The sequence below is a fragment of the Lepisosteus oculatus genome, chromosome 2 (genome assembly GCF_040954835.1).
Source record: "Lepisosteus oculatus isolate fLepOcu1 chromosome 2, fLepOcu1.hap2, whole genome shotgun sequence".
NCBI lineage: Eukaryota > Metazoa > Chordata > Actinopteri > Semionotiformes > Lepisosteidae > Lepisosteus > Lepisosteus oculatus.
In genome coordinates, this window is record NC_090697.1 from 37,257,192 (window position 1) to 37,281,906 (window position 24,715).

Consider the following 24,715-nt stretch of genomic DNA (forward strand, 5'->3'; position numbering starts at 1 on the left):
TTATGCATACAATACATGTTGAACCACATCAGAACAAAAATGTTTTGTGTTCAATTCACCCATTCAGGTCATCATAAGTTTTGGAGCAAATTAAATTAAACTAATGTTAATTTAGTATTGGTCGCATACACTTGACGTGTAATAACTGTTTCAAGTTTGAGGGATTTTCATTTTGTAGTGTAACCCTTGTAATTCTCCTGTCTTCTGTGTGCAGTGTATTGAGATACTTTCACCCCTGCACTCTGGAGATTGTCTGCAATGTGTTTGGTTGTCATTTTAGGGTTATTCTGCACAGGTCTGATTTCTCTGTCATCAGCAGCTGTTGTCTTTTTGGATGACTTGGCCCTTGCTGATTGCTTACTCTTCCAGGAGTTTCTTTTTCAAAACCTTCCATGTGGAACCTGCAGTGGTTCTGATTGGAATTTTCTTGCTCTCTTCTTCACAATTTCATGCTTTTCTGTCATAGATAACATTCTAGTCTTCCTCTTGGTTAAAGCCTTTTAACTTAAGTTAACACAGCTTTTTCATGTTTTCACATTGGTGCAAACACATGTATATTTGGTAATATTTATCAGCTGTTTGTCCCAATTGTTACACTGACTTGAAATTGAGGCATTGAATACAACGGGTAAACATGGCTTTGTTCTAACATGGCTAAACATATATATAAATAAAAGATTAAATTCTATATTTTGCCTCATATGAATCTGAATACAAATTTCATTAGTACAGTAATCCCTCATTATACAAGCTAAATGTATTCCTCAGATGCTCATAAGGTGTAAATACATGTAATGAAATTAAATTTCCATTACTTCCCATGTTATTTCCAATTGGTTCCAGAATTAAAAAATGTTCCCTCAGACACCCAGACTTCACCTTAATACTATTACACTTGCCTTACCATTTCACTTGTTGATGTCAAGTAAATGGATATGTTCCACCAAAACTAACAGACATTTTGGAAAATTCCCAGTCACTGAATATTCAGCGAGTCTGGGCATGATGTTACAATAGGAGCTGTGATTGGAGTTGTTTTTCTTTGCCCTAGATTTTCTTGATTACTTCAATTTCGGTACACGTTTCTTTCTGGTAGTTTCAAAAATGATTGCAGCAAAAATACATCACTTAATGCTCCATTGTGTGGTACAGTATATAGTGATGAGCTAGGTTGTTTTTCTTCATCTTTGCAAAGTGCATGGGCAGTTTGAAATAATAAAGAAGATGGGGCAAGATCTTTTTTTAAAAAGTGTGACAACGCATAGTTTTTTTTTCTTGCTAATAAGTAACAAGCTTTTGTTAAAATGTGGGGTAATTTGCTTGTATCACTTGTATAATATACTCCATGTCACAGACAGCTGAGCAGTAATACGTGCTGCATGTTTTATAGCTTGTTAATCAACTGGCGAGTCCAGGTGTATAACCTGAGTTAATAGTTTAATTTCTGCTTAAGAAGGTTTTATCTGTGCCAAAGCTGAGTTTGTGCTGTATAGACATCTTAGGCAGTGTGGTCTGCAAGGAAATGTAGGTCAGTGTGCAATGTAACAGACAGTAATGGAGAGACTGCAAAGGAACAGACATAAATGTGAAGTTACAAGGAAAAAAGCAACATTTTTTTCTGTTTGATGGTTTTAAACTCTCTTTTATAGCTTCCCATTCTGATCTCAATTGGAAAAATATTATAGTGACAAAGGATTCCTGTGCTAATTGAATTTTATTCTGTAAAATAATATTGAACTGTGGTAACTTTGTCATCCTTGAATTATTTTGTACCTCATTTATTTAAAACAAAATGACAGCATGCTACCGCACAACTATTTTAGTATCTTACAAATGTACATGTAACTAAAATTATCACTAATACTGCATATGTTTTAAGCTAACTTACAGTATATATGTCACTAAAAAAGTACCCATATTCAAAATCCTGAAGTTCAGAACAAAATTAACTGCCATTGTAAGAAAAAAAGAAATGGAATGACTGCATACAGAGTTAAGGTTTGCTGTACTGCTGGGTTAAAAAACATTTTAAGTGTAAGAAACTATTGTGTAAGAATCATAAGCTAACATGTCCGGAGATAGAATGCCATGTGCTTTGTGTGCACTGCATGTGCCTTTGTGTCAGGAAATACTCCTTTGTGGTGTTATCTTACCATGTGTATGACCCTACAACCTCATTCTGTTGTTTTTCTTTTAGTTGTATGGCTTTTGGTTGTGAAGGTTAAATTCCTTTTTTTAAAATTAAAGCTAAGTGATAAACGTTGTTTTTACAGAAGTTGTAAAACTTGATGTGTTCGGGTCCAGTAGCTAGTAAATCTGAATATATATATATACTGTACACACTGTATATAGGAACAAGTAATCGGTTTATTCCCTGCTGAAAAGAGAAGAAAGAAAACATAATGTTTCAGCCGTGGAGCCTTTGTAGCCTACGCATGCTGATGCAGCTACCCACCTGAACTACTGAATATATATATACTTGTTTAATATTTTAGCCATTAATTACAAGGTCATGGTAAATTTCTATACATTTAATTTTGCTTCTTGCATTTTATTTCTTTCTGCTGCTGGTAGTGTGATTTATTTCATCCCACTATTCTCCGCAAAACAAAAGCTTTATTATCAGTGGTGAACTGTATATAGCAACTGATTGATACTAAGGTCAGTTGCAATAACAATGTTCACATCACAGGTTATAGCATGGTTGCTTGTTTTAACACTGTTTACTTTATGAAAGAATATAGCTTGAAACCTATGTTAAAACTTTTCTTAGACTGCAGTATACTATTAATAAATTTGCCATGCCCTTGGATTGAAATTGGTGCTCTGATTACCATGTAATCATCTTCAAAGACCTGATTTGTATTAAGGTAGAGATGCACAAACTGGTTACATCTCTTTCCCTTTAATTCTAATACTTGATTCTGGACCCTGCCTGATATTACATTAGAAATTGCATGCAACCCAAGGCTACCAGTGAAATGGGTGGTGATATCCAAAATTTACAATATTTGATTTTTGCAGGAGAGTAAAACAAATTGCATGTGTAATTAATTACCTGACAGTCCAAAAGGCCAGTCTGTGTTTATGTACCTGTGAAATGAGTTGAAAGCAGCACTAGGGCTGGTCTGTGTGAAATTCAGATACAAAATAGGTTACAGGGCAGTTATATTAACACCAGTACCAGAATTAATATCCAATGTCTGGAATGCACATGTTTGAGAAAATTAGGGAAAAAACATATGTTCTGAAACCCAAGACCATAATATGCAGAAACTGCTTTGTACAAAGCAAACAAAATTATACAGTAAATAAGATCAAATAGTCACTTGTCATAATTGATTTATTCAGAAAAGGAATGGAAATTCTCCACAGCTCTTTTTCTGTTTCACATAGCAGCAAGCCCTGTTAATAAATTTACTTTTATTAGACATTTGTTGCATGCAAGTTCTTAAGTTGTTTTTGCTTAGCCTGTAGGGCTTATGGATTTGCAACAGATATGATGTTCTTTGCAACATCTTTAGCTGTACAGTGCTTGATTTGACAAAATACAATAACCACATCCAATCTAGACAGGCAGCTTAAGTTAATTTTCAACTCGAAATGATTTCCATCTTAGTTGTGAAATGCCTTTAGTTCTTGGCCTTGGGGAACTTTTTGAGAATATTAACAAAGTTGCTTATCTTAGCTAAACGTTTTGCTATAAATGTGGCTTTAAGGAGGTGCGTGCATTTGCTGTAGTGGAACAGAAGAGCAACTTAGAGCTCCGTGTTCAATAACCTTGAACAGAATGGGCATTGCTTACAGTATTAAAGAGTAAGTAGCAAAAAGAGCTACACGTTTTAAAAGAATGCATTAAGATAATTATGCATAAATGTTTTTTTCCTGTGTGTAAAATGCCTTTATGCACATGTTTACATACTTTGTAATTTGCAGGTTGAACATATATTTTATTTTAAAATAATTTTGTTTAATAAGGTTTAAGAATATTTAGGTTAAAGAATATTTAAATACCAGTTTACCTGTTAAGTCAAAGTTAATCTGGGGTGCCTTGAATATCTTACCATGCTTGCACAGATTTGAAGATTCATAGATGCATTGACTGTGCAGTTATAGTAGATTCTGTTCAGCACCAAACTGTGCGTAACAAAAGATGATGGAGATCAGGCTAAAGTTGCACAATAAAACAAATTCATTGATATATGGTACCATTTACCTACAGTAGCACCTTTTGATTTTTCCACATGAATTTTAATTCATTTCAGATTCATCCTGATGTATATTAAAATGGTTGATTTACATTTATATATATATATTAAGACTTACAATATCATCTCCAAATATTTTAAGCCATTTTCTTTTCTGCTTCAGCACTTAGCCATGTTGTGTTATCTTCTGTGGGAATCATTAAAGACAGTCAGAAATCATCAGTTGGCAGATTTGTATTGTTGTGCTGCTGGTTTGGATTTTCATCATAGCTTTGGTATGTTTGTGGGCTTGGGTGTATTATTTTGAGATAGCCGTTAAAACTTTTTTTTTTACCATCCTCAGTGCTTAAATTTCAAAGACGTTGTATGTTTTGTCTTTTGGTGAAAATGTTGCACAGCAGTTTCTCAGTCCTCCCACTAAATTTGTAGATGAGATAAGATCATACAAGATTTACAAGTTCCTGCATGACTGGTCCAAGTTCAGTGCCCATGCCTTTAACAGTAAGCTTTCCTTTAATCCAAATAATTTTACTTTTAGCATTTACTTAGGAAATCTTAAGCAATCAAAAGTTATTTCACAGTGTTTTCACCAGTTAAATATCCTTTGTCCTGTTTAAGTTTCTAATTGTGCAATGTTTGATTATTTTCCCATGTGATAGAGACGATCCCACATTACTACAATAGGTTGATAAGCTAAGTTTAACAATTGTAGTAATCAGCATTATTATATTTCCATTAATCAAAATGGAGACCAGAGCTTAATCAGATTTAATTCAGGACTTTTCAACATTTAGAACAGGAGAAAGTGCTGCAAGTTTTCATTAACATTTTTTCTACGGTAATTTTTTCAGGGTGGACCATCTGTACGCCTTCTTTGTGCAGTGGTCACCAGACATTTATGGCAATGACGCCAAAGAGCAAGGATTCATTGTGGTGGAGAAGGATGAGCTTGACATGATAGACAACTTCTTCGGTGATCCAGTTCCAAAGAGTTGGGAGGTGAGTGTTCTTCATTTGATGTGTGCATTTTCCTTTGTACTGCATGGTAATCAGATGTAATATTAAGCTAAAGTTTTTAACTATGCTTTTTCTAACATGTGCAGTAGCCTTAAAAAAACAAACTTGTATTTATTTACATTATAACTGCAGTCTATAAATCAATATAGCCATCTGATTCTGCAGACAAACTGTAAAAACAACATGTACATTTGTGCTACAGTTGCCACAGTTATTTCATAGTAATAATCACTGAACACCCTGCACAGGTTCCTTCTCATACCATGTTTGGTCATCCTGCCTTTGTCTTCCTGTGCCATTCACTTTCTGTTTCTGAAGAAATGAAACTTTACCACAGAAATGAATTAGCCAATGAGAGCAACTGTGGCAGATATAAAAAAAGAATGTAGAGATGCATAAAACCGTCAGTAAAAACTGTAACACAGCTTCACGTGCAAGGAAAGAAACTAGCTATAAGCAATGAAGGCATTGCCATTGAATATCAAGATTTTGTACTTTGCAAAGGGAGAAGAAGAACCATATGTGGAGGTTTGTTTTAAATTATTGTGTTCTTGTGGGAAAATGAATATGAATATTGAAATCCTTTTATTTCAACCTATTTTTAACACAGACCTTTAAAGTGAAACTTAATTTGTTAAAAACTGTTTCCTGTTGTTATGTCATGTACCTCCATTGTATGTTTTTGTGTTTCAGGTATTTTGCTTTAAAGTACAGGTGCTGTCTTATTAAAAGCACCCCTTCCCTACACCCTACACAAAGTAAAATTATATAGTGTCACCATTGTATACCCAATGTAAAATTACGGGAGTATTTGCATGTTGCACAACGCGAAGTTAACAGATGTGTGAGGTTTTGTGTTGCACGCATGATCTATTTACCTACAAGGATATAGTCATCACAGTACATTAGAAATATACTTAGAAAAAATCTCTTAATTCACTTGTATTGATTATTTTTAATGTCCCTCTGGTAATAGTGTACTGTTTTTTTAGAAATATGCAGTGCTTCTTACAGAGGTTGTAGGTTTTATTTTTTTTCCATTGAAAGACTTTTTTCTTAAGATGTTTGTCAAGCTTTTCCATGAAGCTCTTACTGTAGTTTTTAAAATGTATACATTGAATTAATTTGACATTTGTTTCTAGTTTTGACCAATTTGTTAAATTAGTCACCCGTCAAAAATAGGGTAAATCAGCCACTAGTTGCAGAGAAAAACTTCAATAAAAACAAATTTCATGCAAAGTCTTACACCTTATTTAATTACCAAATCTAGGGCAAAAAGAAACAAGCAAAATATGTTCTTAAAAAAACTAAATAAATGTTTTGATTTTATGGTGTTAATCATCACTTTGTTTCTTTATTGAAAGACATTCAGGAACTAAATTTCCTAGGAGCTAAAAAACTCAGTTTTGTTTTTTTTCCACCCTCAAGATCATCACTGTCAATGAGGCAAAACGACGGCAGAGCTACTGTAGTTACGAGGATGAGGATGAAGAAGACCTGTTGCCTGCCCTGAATGACCAAAGTGTGCTCTTGGAGGACACACACATTGAGAAGGTGTGCATGAGTCTGCTGTTAGTGCTTGTCAGGTTTTTAGCTAAAACTACAGTATACCAATACACTTAATTTCACTCTGGACTTTATCCAAACATAAGGTGCTGTTCTTTTATGGCTAAACAAATTGAGAAAGTGGTCATACACTCGTTCACAGCTGCTGTGCTGTTCACTGTATGTAAATCTCCTACTGCATTCATACAAAATTGTTTGCACACAAGACCCACTGTCCAAAAAAACAAATTAAAGTGTGCCTTCAAAGGTGCACATGAGATCTGCTAGTCATTTTCATTAAATGTGCATAGTACTGTATATATGTCTGAATTAAAAATAGACAGATTGCTAAGTGTCCATTGCATTGGATGAATTGGTATTAGTATTACATTAGTTTTACCAAATTTAGGAGAGCTGAAATAGAAATTTTCAATATATCATTAAGTGTGTTTAGAAAACTTGGTTCATTTGAAATAGCTGATTCATGACAGCTCTGTACTGTGTGGCTATGAAATGACATACAGGTGAACTGCATGTTCCAGAGGTGTATGAAAGACATGCATTGGGACTCAAAGTTCACAGTAATCCAACAGAATGTCCACAGTGCATTCCTGGTGTAAAACTGGGCACTTGCCACTGTGACGTTCAAAACTGCTGCACTGTGCACAGTTTTCATCACACTGTTGTTTAAATAGGTCAGCTAACTTTAGGGGCATCATTTATTTGAGTTCTCAGCAATCTCCCACAATGAAAAAAGAAGTTGCACCAACAGAGGAGGCAATTTTGAGTAGCATTTTTGTTCTTTCCCCAGCTGGCGCAGTGTCTGCCTGCAAGGACTCAAGGGTACCCTTGGCGACTGGTTTATAGTACAGCAGTTCATGGAACCAGCTTAAAAACCCTCTACCGCAACCTGGCCCACCTGGACAGCCCAGTGCTCTTGGTCATTAAAGATGTGGACAATCAGGTAGCGACATTGCAGCTTTTTTGTGCTAAGCCTTAACATAATGCTTTAAGAATAAAGTCAGGTATCTGTCATGCTTAAGTTCAGCAGAGGTTAAAATATAACAACTAATTTATGTTCTTTTTCTTCAGGTATTTGGAGCACTCACATCTCATCCACTTAAAGTTAGTGATCACTGCTATGGCACAGGAGAAACTTTCCTCTACACCTTTAGCCCAGAATTTAAGGTAAACATGCAGTTTATTGTTTTTGTTCATTTTTCACTGGTGATTTCTTGCATATTACAATCTAGAGCTCTACAGTTTGGATTTCTGTGCATTTTAACCATGTTTTATTTTAACAGATCTTCAGGTGGAGTGGAGAGAACTCGTACTTTATCAAAGGAGACACAGATTCAGTAGAACTGGGAGGTGGAGGGTGAGTTTCCTGTAACCTAGTCTATTTTATTGTCTGACTGGTAGTGAAAACTACAATAAATTAGAAATATTCCTATGGCTTCTACATTTCTTTTACATTCATTGTAAAGTAAATTACCAATTTCTTTATTCCCAAATGAATTTCAAATGATTAAATGTTTTTAATCAAGCCTTTGGATTGAAAGATTTAGGTTCTCATAATTTTGGTCTTTTCTTGTTTCTAGGGGACACTTTGGCTTATGGCTGGATGCAGATTTGTACCATGGTTCAAGCTACCCTTGTTACACATTCCAGAATGAAACGCTGTCAAAGAAGGAAGATTTCATTGTTCAAGATCTCGAAGTGTGGACGTTTGAATAAACATGTTACAGAAAGAAATTGGTTGCCTTAGTTATGAACATGGTTTACATAAGGGCCAACAGTTGTGAGGACTGGTTGGTACATTCACACTGCTGGCTGCCTTAGAACACACAACACAGTGCTTGGGAAGTTGTCTGTGCCACAGCATGATGGCTAAACTGTGCTGCTTTAGAGAATCAAAACCACAGAATGTTGGCTCAAGGAAACACTAAAGAAAGTGATGTTTGCCTCCATATTATTCCTGGAAATGTTTCATTTTTAACCTTAATTCATATCAAGATGTGAACCAATATTTTGTTAGGCTCTTTATGAAGCGCTTGTGTTTATAACGAAGGGGAATTAAATGCACTAGTCATTGAAAATGTCTGTCTCACGTTTGTGTGTTAGTAATCGCAGTAATTGTGGATAGAATGTGGCAGTAATGTTTCAAAAACAATAATACTTTAACACTTTTTCCTAAGTTTTTTTTTCACTCTTGTGTGTCACTGAGTAATTCTACAAAAACATTGTAGCCTTGATAAACGTAGTCCAAGAACTGAAAAAGATGTATAAACTGTTTTTGTTTAGTTTTGTGTTTTTCAATTATTTAGTTGGGTTAAACTTTCTTTTATATATTTAAAAGAAACTGTTTTAAATGAACTGTGTATTCCCTTATTATATAAGGACACTGTTATGGTTTATTTTTTAAAAGTTGTTCATCAGTCTTTTGTTTCAGTGCAGGCACTGGATTTAAAGAAATTCAGTGTTTCCTTCAAGTTTATTTAAATGTCATTATGTCATTTTTAAACGTCACTCTACAATCAAGGTCTTTTGCTGCACAGCATGCAGGACCAAATGCCTTAGGCTTGTTAATAAAGGCAGAGAAAACCTTTTTTAACTAAATGATCAAGGATAATTGCTTCAGTATGATATTTTCCCCATTGTCTCTGAAAATGTTTTTTTTTCTGTCCACTGTCTTGTGAGTTGATGATTGTTCATATGTTTGAAATGCAGTCATTTCAATGTTTAATGTCCTAATGCTGTTGGTAGATTTGTAATGCTAACATTTATAGTTTGGTTGGAAAAAAACATCGTAGTTATATGTATGAACTAGCCACATCTTCAGGAGAGAGACCAACTGATACAAATTTTCTGGCTATTAAAATGGCTATTAGTTCACCATAAAATGTGTTCTCTTGGAATGTCATATCCTTGCACCAGAAGCATTCAGACATTGTTTTAGACATTGTTTTCTATTAGATTAAAACATGTTTGCTGTTATTAGATCAAGTTGCTCACAAAATATTTTATTGTCCAAAGCTTATCATTATTCTCAATGTTAATGATCAATACAAGTATCAATTTTGAAGTTGGAAGCAATTATTTTTGTGACTAAAGTCTTAATTTTTGAAAATTGCAAATGGTAGTTTGTTCTGTCACCTTTTGTTACTAAATAAAATGTAAACATTGCTTAGACATTACAGGTATAAAAACATTGTTGAATCATGCTAGAGGAAAAATACAGTGAGTAGTGTTCTATACTGTGATCTTTGTGAGACCAAATCTGTGGTATTACCAAGATTATATTTATTGTACTGTTGCAATGTTTTAAAATAAAAACAAATATATCTAAGCGGAATTTTGTTTTGCTTTCTAGGTATCAAAAGGCTATATACAGTGCCTTGCAAAAGTATTCATATTTTTTCAGTGGCTTACCATTTTGTGAAATTACAAAATGATGCATACACATTTTTTTTTTCAAACAGTAATAATAAATGTTGGCAAGAACCAAAAAGAGAAAACTGAAATATATTGATTGCGTAATTAATCCGGCCTGTGAATTCAACATTTGATGGAAGCACTTTTGAAAGCAATTACAGCCATAAGTCTTGTAGGCTAAGTCTCTACCAACTTTGCACACCTGCTTGGTCCAAGATTTTATCATATACCTTGGCAGATTTGCTAAAGCCATATCATGTTACTAGGGGATGACATATGGGAAGCAGTTTTTTTTTAATACTTCTACAGATTCTCAATAAGATTCAAGTCAGGATTTTGACAATGCCACTCTGGGAAATTCACTTTCTTATTCTTAAACCACTCCAGTGTATAGCAGCTTTGCATCATTGCCCTGCTGAAAAATGAATTTTTGTCTCGGTTTTACATGTAGGTCCAAATCCTTTAAGATTTTCCTATACATACTTTACATACTATACATTTGTTATCATCAGTCTTGACACACTGTTGAGAAGCAGCCCTATAACAACAGTCTCCACCATGTTTTGACGGCAGGTATGGTGTTGACTGTGTGATGTGCTATGCTGAGATTTAGGATACTGATGTAACTCCTTGATTTACACCTAAAATTTGTAGTCTTTTCTGACCCAAACCACTTTTTAGCATGTTTGTAGTAGGATTTAGGTGTTTTATACAAAACATGTTGTATTTGAGATTATTGTTTTTCGTTCTTTACAAGCCACTTTGTGGAGTGGCCAAGATGCAGTATTATTGACTCACAGACATTTTCCCCTATCTCAGCCACTAGACTCTTAACGTTTCCGTTTCCTCCTTGCGTGGCTTATCACTTTTGGAGGGATAGCTTGATCTATAAGCAGTCTACTGTAGGTGTTGCCTTCCACTTCTTAATGATCAACTTCACCATGCTCAAATACTGTTGAACTTTGAAATATTTTTATGCTCTTGAACTGTGCCTTTGTAGAATAGTTTCAAAACCTCATTGATTTTCATGGTTGAATCTTTGCTTGAGATTCTCTACCTGAGTGAGGTACCTTACAGAGGTGTATTTAATTTCCAAAAAATGTATTGCTGCATACTAAATATCTCCAACTGGTAATTGGTACTGTACGTAGCATAAAGCAAAAAGGGGTTTAATTGATTTTTCTTTCATTTTACACATGAAATTTATTAATTGCAGTATTGTTTGAAATAATGACTGTTCTAGGTTTTCTTCCTGTACAAAGAACATGCAGTTTCAGTTTTATTCATATTGGCACAAAACAAGATGAGATGGTATGAACAGGGAGAGGCTACCAGGAAAAATACTGCCACTTTCCAGTAAAGGTACAAGATTTCACCTTCAAAACATGAACGTCCCTCGGGCTTATGACATTGTGCTGAAGGCCAAATAGGGCGTGCGGCCTATTGCTTGTGTTCCAAGTTTTAAGACAAAATCTTAGTGAATTCATGGTTTCATTTTGGTCCTGAATATACCCCTCCTGTCATTCCAATGCTAAATGCTCTAATTGATATATATTTACCTTTTGAATCTGTATAATACTGTAACATTTTTTTATTTTTATTTATGCTGAAATCTGTTAAAATACTTGAAATTGTAACAAAGTATAGATAAATATGAATATCAAGTACTCTTACACATTATTTCTTTTCTAATGTACATACTTTTCCCCTTTAAGATGAGAAAAAAAGGCTATAAAAGAGAGCACACATGAACTTTTTCCATATCTCTCTTAAAAATGTCTGTTATAATTGACAGTAATTTTAAAGCAAGAATAAACTACCAAACAACGCATGGTAAATTAAAGGATTTATTTTGTACAAGACTGGTATGTTCTACTAGAATATGCAGTTCCTTTCTTATTTAATTGCTTATTGGAAATAGGGAAGCACTGAACTATTAGTTAAAATTAAGTATTGAAATGGTTTCATTCATGTTTTAATAAAGTACTTAATTTTCTTCTGAATAAAGCCTTTCAATTTTTCATCAGACTGGAAGCAACCCAACAGCCACATCAATCTTAGCAAATCCTGAAACCATATACAACTCTTGAAAAAAACAACTGGGTTAACTCTGGTTTTGTCTTGTGCATGTGATAAGTTTACATGAACAGTACAGTATATGAGTGAAGTCAAAAATCGTGTTTTACAGCATTGCATTATGTTTTTCATACGGAACGATTGGATCTAATTTCCAGTAAAATATTAGTCTCAACTTGTGTTATTTGGCAGCTGCTTGTCAAAGCTCATGATCAGCCAGTATGGAAACGAAAAACAAAGTTGTTTTCTATGGCTGTGTGCAATACAACTTTCAAAAATGCAATGTTTTTTGAGTATTCTGTCAGAAGCGCAATAATAACAGTAACAAAATAATTTTAAAAAACAGCTCTAGAAAGTCTAAAATCAAGAGGCCAATTATCCCAATAGCTCATTTATTTTAACGGTTGTGCTGGGTAATTAATGCTTTTTTCAGCATAATCAATCATAGTTACTGTACGTATGCCTTCTGATTTATTTATCAACGGAATAAATTGTTATTAAAAGTTTTTTAGCAGAGAAAATGCAGGTATACAATGAATAAAAGTATCATCTATATCAGTAGCATATCTGAAACCTAATTACAGAAATTTCAGGTTACAAGGATTCTTTTACAGCTACATTTTGTAAATATGCCAAAATATAAAATCTAAAATAAAAAAATAAACTCTCCATTATTGTTGGTCATCTCCAGCTTGTTAAGGACATTTGTAGAAGCTTCTTGAAGTCACTTTGTTTTCAATTTACTATTAACAATAATTATTTAATCAATGCCTTTTGTCATTATTAGCGAGGCTGGAGCACTGTTGACTGGCTGGGATGGCTGCTATCCTCACTTTCGGAGGATAAACACAGACCCCTGGGCAATGACCAGAATCTGCAGTTAACTCTGGCATCTTTAGAATACACCATCTCCATGAATACCTGCATTCTCCATCTTGTGAAATCTGATGTCTGCAGTTCCACAATAATATTAAAGTAAAATATGCAGGATGTACAGTATATGCAAGATAGCAAATCAGTCATTTTCAAATCACATGGGAACATGTGATGTTATAGTATGAGAACCTTAGATGAGAACTTTGGATACTCCCACCGTCAATATGTTTAGCATAGAAAGGTAAAGTTCATGTTAAAGTTGTCATCCCCTGGGAACCATCAAAATGAGGGACAGGTCAATTCCAATACTTACCAGTGTTTTATCCAAAACCTTATATCAACAAGCTCAAACCTGGTTGGAAAGGTACTTTCTAGTAAGATAATCCAATCCAAAGTAAGATAATAGGACATTACAAGCTCTGCAACATAATCGCAGAGGAAGAATAAAATCTTGATCGATCTTAACAATCTTCAGTAATTTAAAGTATGAACTGAAGAAAGCAGATCACAAAAGTAACCTTATTTACCAGGTAGAGCTCTAATATTCAGCATGGAGGAGTTGTCAATAATTCTTTGTGAGAGGAGCTCAAACCCATAAACATGATAGAGTTAGCATATTCTTGAATGTATCTAAGACTAAAAATGAGTTGTGTCCTCTGCTAAAAAATTGAAACCAAAATTTTAATTGTTAATTTATTATTTAAGAGCCACTTTATAGACTGAAGGATAATTAATAAACTTAATGTTTTGGTTGTCGGAACCCAAACATAATTATACATAAGTATAGTAGGTATCTCATAATCACTTACTACCAAATTGGCCAGTTGGGCCAAATGGCCTCCTCTTGTGTGTAACTGTTCTTGTGAAATAGGGGTCCTTGAACATGAACTGGTGGAACCCCTATTCCCCTGCTGGCTCCAACCCTTCAGTTTGCTCTCTGTGTCAACATCATTTTGTCATGCCTCTGGGTGACTACATAGTTCAAAGCGCTGGTCCAGGACTTCAGTATTGATGTCTAGTGCTGTTCATGTTCTCACTTTATTTCTCAACTTTTACAGCTTGAATGCACATGCTCTGTTATTCTGCAAATAAACCATTCTGAACCCAGGATAATGACTAGAACTACCTTCTTACAATATACAGTGCCTTGCGAAAGTATTCGGCCCCCTTGAACTTTTCAACCTTTTGCCACATTTCAGGCTTCAAACATAAAGATATACATTTTTTATTTTATGTGAAGAATCACCAACAAGTGGGACACAATTGTGAAGTGGAACGAAATCTATTGGATTTTTGAAACTTTTTTAACTAATAAAAAAATGAAAAGTGGGGCGTGCATAATTATTCGGCCCCCTTGCGTTAATACTTTGTAGAGCCACCTTTTGCTGCGATTACAGCTGCAAGTCGCTTGGGGTATGTCTCTATCAGTTTTGCACATCGAGAGACTGAAATTCTTGCCCATTCTTCCTTGCAAAACAGCTCGAGCTCAGTGAGGTTGGATGGAGAGCGTTTGTGAACAGCAGTTTTCAGCTCTTTCCACAGATTCTCGATTGGATTCAGGTCTGGATTTTGACTTGGCCATTCAAACACCTGGATACGTTTATTTGTGAACCATTCCTTTGTAGATTTTGCTGTATGTTTGGGATCATTGTCTTGTTGGAAGATAAATCTCCGTCCCAGTTTCAGGTCTTTTGCAGACTCCAACAGGTTTTCATCCAGAATGGTCCTGTATTTGGCTGCATCCATCTTCCCCTCAATTTTAACCATCTTCCCTGTCCCTGCTGAAGAAAAGCAGGCCCAAACCATGATGCTGCCACCACCACGTTTGACAGTGGGGATGGTGTGTTGAGGGTGATGAGCTGTGTTGCTTTTACGCCAAACATATCGTTTTGCATTGTGGCCAAAAAGTTCGATTTTGGTTTCATCTGACCAGAGCACCTTCTTCCACATGTTTGGGGTGTCTTCCAGGTGGCTTGTGGCAAACTTTAGACGAGACTTTTTATGGATATCTTTGAGAAATGGCTTTCTTCTTGCCACTCTTCCATAAAGGCCAGATTTGTGCAGTGTAAGACTGATTGTTGTCCTATGGACAGACTCTCCCACCTCAGCTGTAGTTCTCTGCAGTTCATCCAGAGTGATCATGGGCCTCTTGGCTGCATCTCTGATCAGTCTTCTCCTTGTCTGAGCTGAAAGTTTAGAGGGACGGCCAGGTCTTGGTAGATTTGCAGTGGTCTGATACTCCTTCCATTTCAAGATGATCGCTTGCACAGTGCTCCTTGGGATGTTTGAAGCTTGGGAAATCTTTTTGTATCCAAATCCGGCTTTAAACTTCTCCACAACAGTATTACAGACCTGCCTGGTGTGTTCCTTGGTCTTCATGATGCTCTCTGCACTTTCAACAGAACCTTGAGACTATCACAGAGCAGGTGCATTTATACAGAGACTTGATTACACACAGGTGGATTCTATTTATCACCATCAGTCATTTAGGACAACATTGGATCATTCAGAGATCCTCGCTGAACTTCTGGAGTGAGTTTGCTGCACTGAAAGTAAAGGGGCCGAATAATTTTGCACGCCCCACTTTTCATTTTTTTATTAGTTAAAAAAGTTTCAAAAATCCAATAGATTTCGTTCCACTTCACAACTGTGTCCCACTTGTTGGTGATTCTTCACATAAAATAAAAAATGTATATCTTTATGTTTGAAGCCTGAAATGTGGCAAAAGGTTGAAAAGTTCAAGGGGGCCGAATACTTTCGCAAGGCACTGTATTAGGGAATCTGTTAATCTGTAAATTCCTTACATTTATGCAGTATAGCCCTTTTCTGGACGCTCCACTCAATGTGCTATACAGGTAATGGGGACTCCCCTCCACCACCACCAATCTGCAGCCCCACCTGGATGATGCGACGGCAGCAATAGTGCGCCAGAACACAATCACACGATAGCTTTCAGTGGGGAGGAGAACAGAGTGGTGAAACCAATTCATAGATGGGTATAATTAGAAGGTGATGATTAGTAAAGGCCAGGGGGAAATCTGGCCAGGAGACTGAGGTAACACCCCTACTCTTTTCAAGAAATGCCCTGAGATTTTTAATGACCAAAGAGAGTGAAGACCTCAATTGTACAAATTTGGAAAAGGCAGTTAGAAAATGGATGGGTTTTGTGGAAGAGCAGTGCTTTTTGATCATCAAAATGTTTACCATATTTCAGCAGGGGCAGGCAATTGTCTTTTTGGCACGTATTTAGTGAGAAAGGACTAAAGAGCTGGTGTGAAATGGGGGCAATTATATGGAGATCCCCATTCTACCATACCTGATGGCACATTAAAATAACTGGTATGGTTTGAAAAAGGAGGCATAATATTTTATGTGACAACCAGATTTTTCCATAACAGTAAGTATGAAAAATTAAAATATGAAAATACCCCTCCTCCACCTCCTTTCATATTATGAAAGTTAAATAAGAAACTCAGAATAAGTAACTACTGCGCCCCCTAGTGGTGTAAAAGAATACACCACCTCAAACTGTATTTCCAAGAGGAATATTCCTGCCTTAAATTCAAGTAAAAATACCCTGATAAACATTCCTCATAATCCTCCATATTTGAGGCTGATATTGTGTGAAGCTGATAACATCTTAAAGGACCAATAATACTATTAAAACAATATGTATATTAAAAAACAGCTTTCCAGGCCATTTTGCAAACACAAACTGATGCAGAACTGGTTCCATAATATTGCTAAATATTTAGCAGCTCTGTTAGAAATGGAATACATGCAGACAGTGCTTCCATCGACCTACAAGATGAAAGGGCAAGGTAACTATGAAAGCATAATTCAAATAATCCAAGGCCGTGGAAAAAGGATTATTGCAACACCATATGAATAAAAATAATACAAAAAAGCCAGTAGTATTCAATTGTACATTTCACCAGCCAAAGACAATGGACAAGGCAGCATCAAATCCTCCATAAACTTAAACACTGCAAACAAAAACTATCACTGTGCTTGAGATTACTATTACTTTTAAAACACTGTAATACTTCAGAAAGTAAATTATCTCATTTTTAAAAAAAATCAGACTAAATAGCGTAGGGCTATAAAATTGACTAATAAAATAACAATTATATAAATAATTATATAAGAAATGTATTACCCCACTCCTGAAAGACATGGAACAACACTGAACAGAAGAGTAAAATGACCAAAACAAAAACAAAAATAGATTTGTTTCAGGAGGTCACAAAACTAAATTGCTCACCTTACTTATACTCATGTACATAATACAATTTACAGATTAACTGTATATTGGGTGAGCTTTACTCATAAATAAATGCAATTTGGTGTCTACAAGTGCTGGACTACTATCCTCAGATTATCCTCAGATTTTTAAATTAGTTTCAGAATTACCGTGCTTCACAAATGTTTTGCTTTGAAAGTAAAGTGTCACAATTCTATGTAGGTCAGAAACTGGTGTATATATTTCAAATGTGTATGTTTTGAAACACCAATGCAAATCAAAGTTTTTATGAGAGGCTGTGTGACTCTCTAATCTTTAGAGAGGATGAGACAGGAACCCCAAAACAGGTCATTTTGCTGAAATGTAAGGCCTGATTTCTCATCTTCTGTAAAAGGTATAAAAGTTAAAACTTTGTAGTCATCCCTGTCCTCAGCAAAATATAAATTGAGGTTAAAATCATCCCTTTGTCTTGAAGCTGCATTTTTTATTTCCATTAATTTGAAAGCACTAAGTATTTTTCATGTTGTAAAAATGTTTTTCTCTATTACTGCTCTCTTACAGTAATTGTTACAAATATACAGTTGTATGTTGAATTTGACATTATATGTTCTATAATCTCTTATAACAAATTCACCAAAAGTAATACAGTAAGAAGGGTGTACCCAGTTTTTAAAATGGTTTTATTTTAAGGGATGTGTGCTCCCTCCTTTTTTTAAATCATTTTTTCAAAACCTAGGAAATATCTAATCCCCCTCTAGAGGTTTTATATAGTGAAGCATTTTTTTAGGAAAAAAATACGGAAAATGTGGAAGACATGTGACAAATGTGTGTTATAAGGCAAAATATTTATAACAGTTCCTGGGCTAAGTATTGGTAACATCTTCTTCAATTCAATTTAAAGTAATCTATTCATCCCCAAGAGAGCCAATGTAAGAGCTCAATTTTCTTTGAGCTCTTGGTCATATGATACCACCCACAAGCTCTAAACCCTAGAGCCATTAATCTATTAGGTCAGCAAGTGCTTTTCATATAAACATTTGTGAAATTTTACAGAGATCTTTCCATCCATTTTCTAAATTGTTTTATGCAATACAAAATCGCAGGGGAAGCCAAAGCCTAACATGGCAAGCAATGGGTGCAAGGCAGGATTACACCCTGGACAGGATGCCAGTCAATTATAGGGCACACACACAAACAAACATGCCCACACACATGCCAATTTTTACAGAAGCCAGTTAACTTATGAGTGTTTTTGGACTGTGGGAGGAAACCAGAGCATTCAGAGGAAACTAACAGAAACAGAGGCAGAGCAGTGGCACTGTGGCTAAGGAGCTGTGCCTGTAGCTGGAAGGTTGCTGGTTCAAATCCTATGGCTGGCAGAGGATTCCTACTCTGTTGGGCCCCTGAGTAAGGTCCTTACCAACATGGAGAGCAAGCCGGGGTATGTGAAAAGACAAATTCCTAGTGCAAGAAAACAACTGTTTATGGCTAATAAATAAGATAATATGATCTTATAGATGGTACCCCAAGTCTGGAATTTAATCCAGGACCCCAGAGCTGCAAGGCATCAATGCTAACCAGAACCCCTTCTCATGGATATGAATGAGAAAATTAAAAACTAAATCTATCAGAGAGGGAGTTGCATACACTATTGATTGAGCTTTTTTCTTTTGCTAAAGCAGTCACAAATTAAGAAGATACTGTTGTTAAATCCTTTTGTTTTTCTGTATTGGCTTAAATATTGCTGGCCAGCAGCCATATCACTCTGCAACTCACAACTGGCAACACACTGAAGCTAAGCAGGTATGAGCCTGATCAGTACCTGGATGAGAGACCTCCTGGGAAAAACTAATGTTGCTGCTGAAAGAGGTGTTAGTGGGACCAGTGGGGGGTGCTCACCCTGCAGTCCATGTGGGTCCTAATGCCACAGTATAGTGATGGGGACACTATACAGTTAATACTACTTTAAACACTATACTGTCCTTCAGATGAGATGTAAAACCGAGGTCCTGATTCTCTGTGGTCATTAAAAATCAAGACTAAGGGTGTAACCCTGGCGTCCTGGCCATATTTCCCATTACCCTTTCCAATCATGGCTTCCTAATAATCTCCATCTATGAATTGGCTCCATTACTCTGCTCTTCTCGTCACTGATGGCTGATGTGGGGTGAGTGTTCTGGCGCACCATGGCTGCCATTGCATCATCCAGGTGGAGTCCCCATTACCTGTAAAGTGCTTTGAGTGGAGTGTCCAGAAAAGTGCTATATAAGTGTAAGCAATTATTATTAATTATTAAATAAGTAACAATACAACACACACACACACACGAGAGGGCTTGTTAATATTTGGCTTTTGGTAGAGCTGGAAGAGAACAATTTAGCTTAAAGACCCCTTTAAAATGTAAATAAAAAGGAATTATCAAAAAACATTTCTTACAGGCATTATAAGAAACTATTAAAGCACCCTTCAGATTTTTATAAACTGATTGTTAGAAAAGACTAGAAAAAAGTTACATTACCACTCCCTGAGGTTTTTGTTAAAAAAATCATGATTGGGTTGGATTCTATATTACGAGGATTAACCTATGTAGCATATGTACTCTACATTGTATGTTAAGCCTTAAGTACTGGCTGTATACAGTAGTTGAGTGAAAACTTATATTTTGTACTTATTGAGATCAGAAGGGACCACATGACACACACAACTGTAAATTAAAAGATTAATGACTTGGAAACGACGTGCTTTTATTAATAAGTTTATTTATTTAAGTAATAAATAAACAATATCATAATAACATACTTTCATAAGCATAAGTATTTATGCTTTAAATAATGTACACAAAATAGCCACTGCGTCCAAAACTTTATTTTATGAATTAGTTAGATTCGTATTATAAGCTGTAAAATATTATGACGAATATTCTGATGTAATAAATATCGTATGGCATGGATTGGTTTAACAATACATTGAATACGGTAACAAATAGGCTTCGAACCACGCAGCTAAAGCACTCGCAGCTCTTAAGTAGGGACATGCCTTCAAAATACGTAACTTTATGGCTTGGTTCTCTGATCACACACCATAAAATGTCATATGCATCTCTATCAAATCTCAACAAAATCATTTTATCTACATAAATATTTAAGAGAAATATACATGAATTCGGATTTATAGTAAGTTCATATAAAACATTTAATTGAAAATATGTACAGTTTGCGTGTACATATTTTAAAGGCTAGATCTGTATAAACTGGGCATTTCATTTTAGATTTAATACACTAACATACAGTAGGGGAAATAACATCGCCCAACAGTCATTTGCAATACCTCATCTTCGAAGTCATAAGCTTCTGTACCTTAGGTACAGTATCACTAATTCTCTAATGATCACATTCCCATTAACATCTGTTATCGTATGCTTTTCCTTGGGCTCGATGACGGCTGCAATCTTCTTTGTGGCCTATGGGTTACAGGTACAGTGTTTGAAAATGGCTGCGAGTGAAGGTACAGCAATCGAGCAAAGTGGCAGCTTAAATCAGACAGATGGATACGAGAAAAAATGTATATTCTGTAAAATTGTCAATAAAGAAGTTGACACTGAAGTAATATATTTCGTAAGTAACGAATATATGTTTCAAAGTTTCGTTTATTTTTTCCTTTCAGAACACAGTAATTCAGAAATAGCAAATTGGGGCAATCTAAATAGTGATATACGTGTCTTAAATTCTAATAGTATTAGTATATGTGATTTTTTTCAATTAAACATGTTCTTAATCTAAATCACTATGTTTATGATCGTAAACAATACTGACTTTGAAGACCGCACCTATACTGTGTATCAGCAAGTGCCGTATAACCATTTAGTACATCGCCTTATGAATCACGTCTAATTTCACATTTTTCTCATTTATTATCTTTGATTTAGGACGAAGAGTTGGCTTGTTTTAAAGACATAAAACCAGGGGCACCGCATCACTACCTTGTTGTGCCCATGAAACACATTGGGAACTGTAAGAGTCTCAAAAAGGATCATGCACCATTAGGTAAAGATATAGATTGTTTTCAGATAAGTTTGATGCATTGAAAAATTTACAGCATCTATTACTGTATATACCTTTTAAAAGAAAAATATTTCAGGTGGATACTATTAGGTGGCTCTGTCAAACAAATTTTCAAGTATATTCCTGATTATTTGAAGGACATAATTATTATTTCTAAAAATTATTTCAATTTTGGTATTAGGTTTATTATCAAACTTTGGGAAATGCCTGTCTGGGAATGCATAGCTTTGTGTTTAATTCCTATTTGCCAGACCACAAATGTTGCAAAAAGAATACAGAAAATGTATACTCGCAAGAAAAGTCACAATATGTTTTCCAAACATCTCACATTTTATGTTGTTAGTAAATATGAATAGAACAGAATTATTTTTTAGTCTTTATAAATTATTATAAATACCATTTACCAGAATAAAGAACCTGTCTACAAATTGTGATATTCTGTCAATGTATGTATGTACTTTCTCTGTTCCTGAACAGTGGAGAAGATGGTGGAAGTTGGAAAAGCAATGCTGCAGAAGAATGGCATTACTGACCTGAATGATATCAGGTAATGCTCTTGATTTACAAGTTTCGTGCAAGTAAACTGCATGGATATGTGATACATAGCAAACAAAAACAAGTGACAAGTGCAGACTTTAACCACATGAAACAAATGATCTGCAATAGGAATGTTGGGTGCCAAATTACAGATAATCTGCCACTTCATATTTCATATTTATTAGCCTGTTTACAAAATGTCCTTTAGTTCCCTACCTTAATGTATAGTTCTCACTTTTTTTTAATCTTCTAGATTTATACAGTAGTAGCTTATTCATCTCACTAGAGCTGTACTTTTGTCTTCCTGGGGCGGAGATATCCTGTGTTTCATTACTCGGTTATAAAATCAGTTAAGAAAAAAAATAACCAGTCTTGAGCGTGTTTGGGTTTTTGAGTACCTTGTTACAGTACATATACACACACCTTGCTCTGCCCATGTTACACTCTTTCCACATAATCTGATAACTCCATACAGGAAAGAATCACATAGTTTTTTGAGTGCTGTCATTAATTGTTCACGTACTCATAATCATATTAATTTTACCCTATGGTGTTATTTGTAGATGGATCAGTAGGGTGGGTAGTCTGACATCTTCCTGTCCTTTTGGGCAGGGCAAGTCTTAGTTTAAGTCAACACTCCGCTGCTCACTTGTTTTTGTAGACAAACGCAAGAGGTTGATGTTTGGTTTTACAGGTTGGGTTTCCACTGGCCCCCTTTCTGCTCTGTTACTCACTTGCACCTTCATGTGCTGGCACCTGCCAGTCTGATGGGCTTCACATCCAGGATATTTTACAGGCCTGACTCCTACTGGTTCATTACGGTAAGCTGTTACAGAAGCTTCCTATGAAATAGTTCAACCAAACCAACTTTGGTTCCTACAACTTCAGATATATTATTACAGTTGCACTTTCACTACTTTAGCTCCTGAAATCCTTATTATTGCTATGTAAGAAAGATATCTTTATGACTCTTTTTTTGTTGAAGAGGAATATGATGTGCATAGTTTTGCCCTATTGTAGCTAAATGTTTACATGTTATGTGCAGTGAAAAACTAATGTGGACAATGGTGGTAATTCTACCAGAATTCACTTTATAATCTTTTTTTTTCTCAACAGGCTGAGCAGCTCTTACAACGGCTGAATTCCTTCAATGAAAACACATGAAGCTCAATTTTCTTTATTTGCTCATGGAACTGCAGTTTAGGGCTGGACTTTAGAAAAGCATCTGTATTGCTTATAGACTTCTTGAAAATGACATGCACATTAATAAACTGTGACTAGTATCTCGAACTATTCAAAACTAATGTGTCCTTAACTGGACGTACTCAATATGACAATGTTTCAGAACTAGAAAAAAAATTAAATCTGTTTCTTGGTACTGCATTACAAAGCTTTCTCTTTGTATAAGCTTGCTGTTAAACAGTTGATCTGTTGAGTATTTTAATATATTTTATTTTTTTATTTTTAATGTGGTGTTTCTATGTATGTGTTCAACAGTTTGAAGTTTTGTTTACTAGAAATTTGAAAATAGTAATTTTTCAAAGGTTCACTCATACAGTGTGACATTCATAGTAGAATGTGTTCGCTAACAAATTGTTTTGCTAGTACAGTAAATACAAATTGTTTTACTAGTAAATTGTGCGCACACAACAGCTAGTTCTCACTACATCTCATAGCTTATTTGTGAATTTATATTTATATTTTAGAATTTGTGCTTTTCAAAAGACTAGCAATCATACAAATGATTGGTTGATACACTATGTCCCTCCACAGGTCTGAAACCATCTATTTTATTCAGTTTTAGTAACGGAAGGTAATGTGACTTACACTACAAATTTATTTATTCACAATCAAACTAACACAAGATATAATTTGATTTTACCAGATATGTTCTATAGCACTATCAATAGGTTTGAAATTAATTTTTAATTACTATTGGTCACTTAATGTTTTGTTAAGCATTTCATGATTTGTTCTCTAAGATGCAGAATGAAAACAATAAAAACTGATTTTCTGTTTTTTTATTTATTTATTTGGGTGATGGAATCTTCTAACAAACTCATTTTCTAACCACGTTATCCAATACAGGGTTACAAATGAACCAGAGCCTATCTTGGCAAACAAGCAGCACAAGGCAGGGTACACCCTGAACAGAATGCCAGTTCATTGTAGAGGGTCAATTTTCCCAGAACCCAATTAAACTTAGAGTATGTCTTTGGACTGTGGGAGGAAACTCACACAAAGATGGGGAGAACGTACATATACAGTACAGTAGCAGAAAGCACCCGGGAATTAAACCCAGAGCCCCAGTGCTGTGAGGTAGCAATACTAAAAGCTGCTCCACCAAGCTGCCCCCATTGTTTATAAAAGACAAAATGACAATCATCCTTTCCCATGACAGTTTACCCATCTCTTTGTCACTCCCTAAGATACTGCTTTGCCCTAAAAAATTATAACATTTTTAAATGGTTGAGAATGAGGTATTTCATGCTGTTGCTTTCAAATATCACAGCCATGGTATGTTGTAACCCTCCGTCTTTATAGATGTGACAACCAGGAACAAGCTCCGTTCTGAACATTTTCCAGATAATTCTTCAGATTGTGGAACTAATGCATCTTTTTATATGACTTCGGTCATACTAGGAGCAGTTGGTCAATTCTCAACACAAATTCTTACATAAATTCTCTTTTGTAACTTCAACAGTTACAAAAACTCA

General features: G+C 35.2%; 2 protein-coding genes across 10 annotated transcripts in view; both read left to right on the forward strand.

Moving 5' to 3' along the window:
- The window catches only part of LOC102683089 (nuclear receptor coactivator 7), a 44,989-nt gene extending 34,870 nt beyond the window's left edge, over window positions 1–10,119 (forward strand). For 6 of the 9 annotated variants that reach the window (XM_015350773.2, XM_015350791.2, XM_015350781.2 and 3 more), the window contains 6 exons: window positions 5,060–5,207; window positions 6,654–6,779; window positions 7,582–7,734; window positions 7,863–7,958; window positions 8,075–8,148; window positions 8,372–10,119. In XM_015350773.2, coding sequence (XP_015206259.2) covers window positions 5,060–5,207; window positions 6,654–6,779; window positions 7,582–7,734; window positions 7,863–7,958; window positions 8,075–8,148; window positions 8,372–8,507 — 733 coding nt within the window. In that variant the 3' untranslated portion in view covers window positions 8,508–10,119. Of the gene's footprint in view, window positions 1–5; window positions 3,817–4,319; window positions 4,710–5,059; window positions 5,208–5,372; window positions 5,754–6,653; window positions 6,780–7,581; window positions 7,735–7,862; window positions 7,959–8,074; window positions 8,149–8,371 lie in introns of those variants that run through there. The other 3 variants (XM_015350812.2, XM_069178646.1, XM_006625954.3) reach the window with 3 other exon arrangements.
- A 10,700-nt stretch (window positions 10,120–20,819) lies between these two features.
- Window positions 20,820–24,016, forward strand: hint3 (histidine triad nucleotide binding protein 3). The gene is made up of 5 exons (XM_006626019.3): window positions 20,820–21,014; window positions 21,326–21,443; window positions 21,939–22,008; window positions 22,693–22,819; window positions 23,115–24,016. The coding sequence occupies exons 1-5, from the start codon at window positions 20,835–20,837 to the stop codon at window positions 23,160–23,162; spliced, it is 543 nt and encodes a 180-aa protein (XP_006626082.1). The 5' UTR covers window positions 20,820–20,834; the 3' UTR covers window positions 23,163–24,016.
- Window positions 24,017–24,715: the final 699 nt, after the last annotated feature.